Genomic DNA, 9881 nt, shown 5'->3' with positions numbered 1-9881 from the left:
TGCTGTCCATGCTGCAAGAGAGTCGTCTTCCTGTACAAACGCATGTAATTCACTCTGTAGCAGTGAAAATCCAGACTAATCTTCAGCAGTAACATTTGGAGAATTTGACAGAATTGTGCTTTTGTTTGTTTTTTTGGACATACATACATATCTAACATGGACATATAGGAGTGCGATGCTTATCCAGATTGTTGTTGATCCACATATCATTTAATGTAAAAAAAAAAAATAATTAATAACAGGTTTATTTTATTAAATAATTTTTACTATAAAATTCGTCCTACCTTTCTTTTTTTTACAACAACAAAATTGACACTATATAGACATTTTTGTTTATTCGATAATATGCCTTTGCAAATCAAAGGTGGGCAAAAATGGACCAACCTGTCCATGATGGGTTTTAGTGTAATTTTTTTCATGTGCTTTGACAAACCTGTCAACTTCACGTTACCGCAAACCACAACATGGGTCTCCATCTAACTGGTCAAATGTTAAGCAGCAAAGATCTGTGAATTATGTTTTTATTCATACTTTCCCTTGCTTAAGCATTAGATGTCATACTAACTTCTAACCAGCAACACTGCCTGTCCTCATTGCCTGAAGGAACATCTCAGTGGTTGCTCAACCCTTGTTATCATTGTATTTTGCTTACAAAAGAGCTATTATACTCTGTTTTATTGAAAAGCCTGAAACAGACTGAAATGTTCACATCATATCACAAGATGGTCCTGTAGAGCAGCAGAATAAAACACTAAACCCACACGCACAAATACATTAGTGATGTATCCAGTTTTATTCTTAAACCTTGCTGCCCAGTTACATAGTGTTTATTTGTTACCAGGATACACAGAAACGTCTAAACAAACATCATGCACATTACAGGCTGAAACTGAACCTCTTTTAATTCTTAATTCAACACAAACTACACACTACTCTTGTTAGTGTGTTTATGTCAAGCATTTGAGAGAACAATATAAGGCCAGCAGTCTGAGACTCTGTCTGACTGATATAAGAATGACTGGGATGAAGATGAGAGACTAAGTGTTATCCAGGTATTTTGTGAACATGTTCCAATCTCTTTTGCATGATAATGAACTTCTGAAAATGCATCAGCATTGGCTCTCTTAACAATAGCTTTATTTTAGCTCCACCTTTAATCTCTGCCATAACTATACTAACCAGTAAATTATCTATAGCGAAGAGCATAAACATTTCCACAGATTCCCACAGACTGCAGAAACACACAGGTAGGCCTATGTGTAGCTATTATTAATATATATATTTTTTTAGATTGAAAAAGATGGGGATCATATCGTTTAGCCTACGTTGGATTATGGGCTTCCACTGTCACGTTGTGATGTTTGGATATTTGTTATGTGAAAACTTTAGATATTTAGCAATATTCAAGGCTCATTGGAACAACGTGCCTCTACCTACATTTTTGCAAAACTTAAAAAACGTATAGAGCATTGACCTTTATCGTGCCTCTCATCGGGCATTTGATTTCCAAACTTCTGCGATATGAACCAACTTATCTATAAAATGTTTGCACACAGGAAACTGAACTGGCTTTTTAGCCCCACTGGATTTCACATAGACCTATCATGTTGGCAAAAATGTTGCAACAGGCGCTTCATTAAAAAAAAAAAAAAAAAAAAAAAATCTGGGTTACGTAGGGAAGGTTTAATTTATTGACAAACAAGATAGGTGAAATCAGGTAAATGTCGATGTCAAAAGTGGCCTAATTTACCTGAATCACCGTACTTTCTATTTATTGCAGTCTGTGCATTTTATTGCAGTGCTTAAATGCATGTCAGTTAACTGCTGGCAGCGCCGTAAAACCCGTTAAACTCTCTTTTAGAATGTTCACAAATATCAAATACAAATATCACATTTTTTTCCCCCCGAAAACACATTCTGCTGGCTCACCTGTCACTCAGAGCATGACTCGCCGACAGATAAAATATATACATATATATCTTTACATTTAAATAGACTTATTCTGACTGTTGACATTGATATAAAGAATGATCATTTCTGTAATTTTAACATAAAAAAACCTGTATAGCTATTCAATCCATATTAATTGCTTTCAGGTTGTATTTTTGATGTTAAAATGACAAGAAATCGTTTCAGGTTAGGTATGTAACCATGGTTCCCTGAAGGGAACGAGACGCTGCGTTCAGAGACGCTTTGGGAATGCCTTCAGCGTGACCATGCTCTGAATATCAGGTGTAATCAGTCCGAAGCAGGAAGCATAAAAGCACGTGCGGAGGTGCCGGCATTCGCTCCAAGTCATGAAGCAAGCGCGGGCAGGGATGCCGGAAGTGTGTCTAAGGGACGCCGCATCTCGTTCCCTTCAGGGAACCATGGTTGCATACGTAACCTGAGACGTTCCCTTCCAGAGACGCTTTGGGAACGAGATACCAACGCCGCCAGACTGACAAGTCCCTGCCTGGTGTCAGGACGATAGGACGGACGAGCCTGGAGTGGCTCGGATGTCGAGGTTATAGAGCCTGGCGAAAGTCAGGGGCGTGGACCACCCAGCAGCGTTGCAGATGTCCTGAACTGGGACACCTGCCCAGAGGGCCTTGGAGGCCGCCACACCTCGGGTCGAGTGCGCTCTGACTCTCAGCGGCGGGGGACGCTCAGAGGCCTCGTATGCCAGAAAGATGGCATCCAATATCCACCTGCTAAGAGTGGGCTTCGTAGCAGGAAGACCCCTCTTAGGGGGACCATAGTACACAAGCAGTTGGTCCGATTTCCTCCACAGGGATGTCCTGTGGATGTACGTGCCCAGTGCTCTCACTGGACACATACAGTTGTGCTTCTCCTGGTCTGGCTCCCTGAAGGGAGGAGGACAGAAGGCCTGGAGTACGACTGGCTGTGGTACGACCGATGGGACCTTAGGTACATACCCCACGTGGGGTTAGAGAAATACTTTCGCCATGCTGATGATCGACTCGATCCGAGCAGGGGACAACCGAGCCTGCTTCGTGGTCGAATCCCACACCACGCCTAGATAAGTGGTTCTCTGAACTGGAGAAAGCACACTTTTCCTGGCGTTTAGTCTTAACCCGAAGTCTTTCATGTGGGCGAGAATGACATCTCGATGCCGAATCGCCAGCGGCTCTGATCGAGCGAGGATCAACCAATCGTCGATATAATTGAGTATGCGGATGCCCTGCAGTCGCAACGGGACCAGTGCCGCATCCACACACTTGGTGAAAGTGCGGGGTGAGAGTGCTAGGCCGAAGGGAAGAACCCAATACTGGTACGCTTTGCCCCCGAAAGCGAACCTCAGGAACTTCCTGTGAGAAGGAAGGATGGAGACATGGAAATAGGCGTCTTTGAGATCTATCGTGACAAACCAGTCCTCGGACCTGATTTGAGACGACCTGCTTGACAGTGGGCATCTTGAACTTCAGTTTTCTGAATGAGAGGTTCAGCAGACGCAAGTCCAGTATGGGCCTCAGCCCCCCATCCTTCTTTGGAACAATGAAGTACCGGCTGTAGAAGCTGTGAACTTCGTGAGGAGGAACCAACTCGATGGCTTCCTTCCTCAGCAAAGTAACGACTTCCTGTTCCAGAACCAGAGCCTGCTCGGGGCGGACCGCAGTCACAACAACCCTGTTGAACGGTCGGCCGAACTGAATGCGATATCCATTCGCTATGGTTTGCAGGACCCAACGAGACACATTCAGCAGTCGCTGCCAGGCTGCCAAACGATCCACTAAGGGAATCAGTCTCTCAAGACTGATCTCTGGTATAAGAGACGCGGCCAGACCGCTGTCTCCATGCAGCGCACCGGAAGGAGACGCGTGATCTGGCGGCTGAGGCGAGTTTCTCGGGTCCGCTGTGCTTACGGGCGGAAAAACCTGAGATGAACACTCGCTGGGACCAGCTGCGCCCTGGAACAACGGCAGGGTTGGCAGACAAGTCCCCGGAGGGCACCGGGGGGAGACGGTCACCGTGTACCACAGTGTAAGCCGCTCCAGCCCAGTAGGGGTCGCCCTCCACGGTCCTGGGGCTCGCCCGTCAGGACCTTTTGCGCTTCCCTGCGCGAGGAGCTGGTATGCGGAGGACGCTGCGCCCACCCAGCAGCCCCCTGCCGCATACCCTCTGCCCACTTAAAAAAGATGTTGTACGCAGAGGCTTAGTGGGCAGCGCAGGAGCCTTCAAAGACAATGCCGTCGAGGGAGACAGATAGCTCGCAAGAGTCTGCTCGACTGGCGGCATCACCCTGTACCCGCGCTCATTCAATTCCCTAACGCTGCCATAATAATCAGCGGAGGGAATGAATGGTCGGGACGAAAAAGGTTTCACCCACGATCTCGACACCTCGGTGTGGAGATCGGGGAAAACGGAAGGCTCCTGTGTAGAGGTGGCGGCCGCGAGCGCCGAAAACGCTTATCCAAATGGCTAGTCTGCAGCTCAGATGCTCTCTTGGGGGCCAGCTGATGTCAAGCTTGGCCACTGCCCGAGTAACCACCTCTAAAAGCTTCTCATATTGGGGCGAAAGAGGCGGCGAAACCTCGTGAACGCTCGTCACATCAACCTCCTCGGAGGAAGAAAGACGCAGCGTCAAGCCCTCGTCTCGGGGGGAAGAGACCGCTTCCAAACGAGAGACGGGGCGCCAGATCTGCGAGCCCCACGAGTGCAACCGCCGCTCTGCCTCGGCAGAAGCGGGACCAACACTGCGTGGAGAGCGCGTGAAGGCTCCCTCCTCGAAGAGAGCCCTCCGGGTGCGGAGTGTAAGCAGCGACAGCCGCTTGCAATAAGGGCAATCGGCTCCCTCGAGAGCCGATGCCGCATGCTCCGCACCCAGGCAGACCACGCACAGATCGTGTGTGTCCCCACTCGTAATATAGCGAGGGCAGGGACGAACACACAACCTGAAACGCGATCTGGAATCGCCCTTGCATGAGATAAAATTCATATTTATGACACAAATCATGCAGTTTATATCCATTTCCAATTCTAAATAGACTTTTTAATTCATAATTGTGACTTTTTAATTTCATACTTATGATTTACCAGTGCATGATTTTTTTTCTTATGAGGCAGAAATTTATTAATTTATTTCCATTTGCAATTTGATAGTGAGCTTGGAGAAAAGCTAGTTAGTTCTGACTCTCATGTTGTGTCACCATTTGGAGATGATGATTTTCTGTTTTGCAGCTCCAATGGCTAAAGTTTACCCAGCACCAGTTGTACAAGGACCAGTCATGTCTTCATCCACCGTAACTCAAACAGTCCAGTCTTCATCTATGCCTGGTATTGGTGAGTGTTGATATCTTGTGTTATAGGGCTCTCTGTTTAAATGACAACCAGAACACTTCAGTATAACACTTACATAAAAACCAAAAGTTTACAGGCTAAGATTTCCTTCATCTCAAGTCTGAAGCATTTTTAAAGCTTGTAAAAGAATCAACAACACATAAAGGGCACGTAAGAAGCCAGGTTGGTTCTGTAGGTTTTCATAATGAGCGTTTTTTTTCTCTCTCTTTCAGCTCCAATGACAGTTTACAACCCACAGCCCACTGTCATATTCTCCACTGTAACTCAGACGGTCCAGTCTGCTGCACCTGCTCCAGGTGAGCAAAAAAACCCTAGTTCAATGACACTCTGCTTCAGTCTAATTTTAAACACCAGAGGCCTATTGCACAAAGCCGGTTTTGGTTTTAAGTTAGTTTTAGTTTTCAGGCTCAAGAAGGTGGGTTGGTTTTGAGTAGGTTTCGTCACCATTGTAACTTAAACTACACAGCTACCCTGCTGGTTTTATTCTGGGTTAGAGATCGTAAACCCAAACTGGACCAATCAGCTGTGAGCAAACTGTTACATTTCTGATGGACTGAAAATTAAAGCAGTTTACATTCAAAGAATTTTAGAGAAAAAATTGCCTGACTTTTGCGGCTACTTATTTTTTATATTTATATTATATTAATTATAATTATTTATAATTCATATAATATATTTATATAATTATTATATGAAGTGGCAATTCATTTTAAGCTTTTCATTTAAATGTAATTAAGTTACTTAAGCTATACATGTATGTTTGTATGTATAATATATATATATATATATATATATATATATACCCAACTAATAACTTGTATGTTTTCCTTTTGAGCTCTAAATTAAGTTCAGCTTATTCCTTTACATGGTCATATGTTTTATTTCTGCTGCCTTCTCAAACTTTTACTGTAGCAGAAGTGTTTATTCCTGCCCTGTAAATGCATTTAAATTCATTAAATTTTTAATTACGACATTTCTTAATCTTCAGCCGAAAATTGCGCTGACTCTCACCAGAATTAAATCCAACTGACGCTTTGCTGATGCTCTCCACGTTTTGTGTGATTGGCTGTTTGCTGCACACGTCACACTTTCAGGTGCATACACTCCAGAGTTAATCACAAACTCTGGTTCCAACTCTGAGAACAATTATATCGAGCTTTGTGAGCCCGCTGAACCCGAGTTCTGTACCATGATGATAGTTGAACAAATTCAGAGTTACAGGATTAGTTTCGAGTTGACAAAACCAAACCACTCCAATCCGGCTTTTTTGGTACCATGATGCTGATCATCAACTCAGACTTTGATTCTGAGTTTGTGGAGCAAGTGCTCATGAATGTGTAACATCAGTGGAGAACAGCCAATCACATGCCTTGCAACACAAAGCAAGTTTGATGTACCTTTTGCGACAGAGACAGCAAGATTCAAAACTAAAGGTTAAAGGTTTTGCTAAAGGTTAAGAGATTGAAGAATATGACAAATTTAAACGTCATATGACACATGAAAGAGGACAAATAATATAAATTATCTTGCTCTATCAGTGCAGTCACAAGTGAAACTTGTTCAGTTAGTTTATATGGTTGAAAATATAGCGATTGAGACTTGAACATGTAAGATCACATGTAGTCATTTTTAAAATAGCATTATCTATTGATCCTGCAACTTATTTATATTACATATAATATGTATATATACAGGGCTCAACTTGAGGGGGGATGCGGGGGGATGGCATCCCCCTGGTGGAAAAAAAATGACAAAACGCATCCCCTCTGTAAAACCACCATCCCCCCTAACCATTCCCTTTGGATTATCAATTTTGTGTATTACATAAAACTTATAATGTACATGAAATGTTACAATTCTCTACTTATGATCATTTACGAACTAAATAACGGCGATTGGCCAATCAGAACTCAGTACTCTAACAAGCTCACAAGAAGAAGCAATTTCCTTATTTTTCGCGCAAAATTGTTCAAGCGCAACTTTTGAAGTTCTTTAAAAAGAAGACAACAGAAGGTATGATTTTTCCTTGATAAGAATTTAAAGAATTTCTCCTGACATAATGTGTGTGACTGTGAGAGCCCGAGACGATAGGAGAGCTGACATCCAACTTAAAAAAAAAAAAAACGCGTCTCGAGACTCCAAAAGCATTCACTGCGCGATGAAGACTATTGGAATACAGTTAGAATGCCCTTATAATTCCAGCAATGAAACAAAAAATACCAATGTATGAGTTTTTACGTTTTTTATATTCATTGCACAAGCACTGTACTTTTCTGTACATCAACACACATGTGCACGAGCACTATTATGTGCACTATGTGCTATTAGTTTTATACAACAGTGAATAGCAACACGGTGTTTCATTCCATGAATCAGTTTTTGAACAAATCGAGTGAGCCAGTGATTCCATTTAGATGGTCTCACTTGTTTCGTGTCAATTGAATCAGCCGTTTTGAAGGAATCGTTTGATATGAATGATTCAGTAAGTCGTTTATTAAAACAGGGACTTGCTGTCATGTACTTGGCGATTTTATTGTCATTTATTTATCCATGACAAGCCTAAACCAGGTGCCAGCACAAAAACACATTCAGCAAAATATTGTTTAATTATCAATATTGTCCAAAAGGAAAAGGAAAAAAAACTAAAAAACTTGTAAATAATAGTTCATTTAATAAGGGTATTTTTTCATTAAATAGAAACCTTTTTAAAAATGAGACCACTTTTGTAATCATTGTGTAAAATTAGCCACAGGACCACACCGGTGGAGTCGCACGGTAGAGTCAATGGTTTTTACACTCTTCAGTCTTCACACAAGGAGGCCTTCACGCGACGGCTGCTGCGGTAAACTAAGCTTTTTTTATACCCATTGTGACGAGTCGGCTGCCTCCCCCCTGTCCATCATCACCACCCCGTCCCGTATTCGCCGCCCTTCACCAGGCTCCCGACGGGAGTGGGTGTGTGAGAGAGGAGGGGCGCTGAACACGCAGGGCTGGCGGCGTGTGATGAGGCGCACCTGACGTGAATAGAGCCTCATCACCGCCGCCGTTTAAACGCCGAGCGCGCCTCTCCTCGGGAGACCGGTCTCTTCCCCGTGCATGCACGCTGGTGTCCTCGTGGGTCCAGGAAGGGTGCGTCGAGCAGGACTGCCGCACCCGTTAGGCGGCTGACGGGCCAGGATGCCGGGCCGCCGAATCCCCCAGAAGCGCCGGGAAGGAGATGGAAGGAGCCGCGCAAGAGACGCCGCCGCCACTCGCTCCCGGCCCCGAGAGGGGAGCGCGTGCGGCCACCGGACTCCGCCCCTTCCCTGGACCCTTCCCTTCTGAACACTACCCTCCTTCACTAGCCCCGCGGCACAACGAGTCTAACAAAATACTAATTGAATTCAGCTGGACACACTTTCCTTATTTTTTTCCACAACAAATGGCCAAGCAAGCGCAGACACTGACAAGATACACGATACAGAATGAAACGCGATATCAGCACTTCTCCACAGTAAACAAAACAAGCGTTTCTCTCGCATGATGAATCTGTACATTAGAGGTTTATGATCGTATTATATGTGTCTCTTCATGTAACTGCAGTGATAGTTGTGTCACCATGTCTGACTGATGTCCCGGGGCAGATGACATGTCCTCACTGTCAGCTGCGGGTCGTCACAGAGATAACATATGTCAGTGGCCTGATGGTGTGGGCCATCTGTGGAGGTCTTGGCTTTTTGGGGTAAGAACTGTATTCACCATATTTTCACTTTTTCTGAGTGCCTGGTCCACTTTGCAAGGACATCCCACTTGCTGAATTGAATGAATGAACCACTAACCAACTATAGTATATTAAACTGAATAACACTATTCTTCTGTTTTCTGTCCAGGATCTGGCCATGCTGTTTGATTCCATTCTGTGTGGATTCCTGCAAGGATGTAGAGCATCGCTGCCCAAGCTGCAAAACCCTCGTCTATGTGCACAAACGCATGTAGTTTGTTCTGAAGCAAAGAAAATCCGCAAGACAAAAAGAAACCTTTACCACCGGAATCTGGACAGTACTGGGACCTGTACTATGATGGTAGTTGAACAAATTCAGAGTTACAGGATTAGTTTCAAGTTGACAAAACCAAACCACTCTAATCCGGCTTTGTTGGTACCATGATGCTGATGATCAACTTTCTTTGTCAACTCAGGCTTTGATCCTGAGTTTGTGGAGCATGTGCTCATGAATGTGTGACAGCCAATCACATGCCTTGCAACACATATCAAGTTTGATTCACTTCTTGTGAGAGAGCCAGAGAGATCCAAACCTCTTTTGCTATAAGAGATTGAAGAATATTAATAATTGAAACACATTTACACTGAAGAAAGTACTTGTCCGTGAAAGAGGCCAAATAAAAGAAATGATCTTGCTCTATTAGTGCAGTCACAAGTGAAACTTGTGAAGTTAGTTTATATAGTTGATAATACATTATATAGCGATAGAGATAAGGTCATGTAAACCTTTTAAAGCATTATCTGTTAATTCTGACATATTTTGATTCTGTGTATATTATTATTCATTTTAAAATAAATGCTTTATAACAATTGTTAATCT

At 43.6% G+C, this 9881-nt stretch overlaps 1 protein-coding gene across 1 annotated transcript; it reads left to right on the top strand.

The window, feature by feature from the left end:
* Positions 1-4050: 4050 nt before the first annotated feature.
* LOC306867301 (cell death-inducing p53-target protein 1 homolog) lies at positions 4051-9881 on the top strand. The gene is made up of 4 exons (XM_079412904.1): positions 4051-5283; positions 5514-5597; positions 8884-9022; positions 9171-9881. Exons 1-4 carry the CDS (start codon positions 5139-5141, stop codon positions 9274-9276), a joined length of 474 nt encoding a protein of 157 aa, XP_079269030.1. The 5' UTR covers positions 4051-5138; the 3' UTR covers positions 9277-9881.

The sequence above is a fragment of the Barbus barbus genome, assembly GCF_936440315.1.
Source record: "Barbus barbus genome assembly, chromosome: 49".
Taxonomy (NCBI): Eukaryota; Metazoa; Chordata; class Actinopteri; order Cypriniformes; family Cyprinidae; genus Barbus; species Barbus barbus.
This window is presented reverse-complemented; position numbering and strand designations above follow the sequence as displayed.

What these genes read in the sequence shown, in the direction of transcription:
- LOC306867301 (XM_079412904.1), top strand. Translation starts at nt 5,139, where the DNA reads ATGTTGTGTCACCATTTGGAGATGATGATTTTCTGTTTTGCAGCTCCA. An exon ending in GTCTGCTGCACCTGCTCCAG is followed by an intron (nt 5,598 to 8,883) that starts GTGAGCAAAAAA and finishes ATGTAACTGCAG; the next exon opens with TGATAGTTGTGTCACCATGT. An exon ending in GGAGGTCTTGGCTTTTTGGG is followed by an intron (nt 9,023 to 9,170) that starts GTAAGAACTGTA and finishes TTTTCTGTCCAG; the next exon opens with GATCTGGCCATGCTGTTTGA.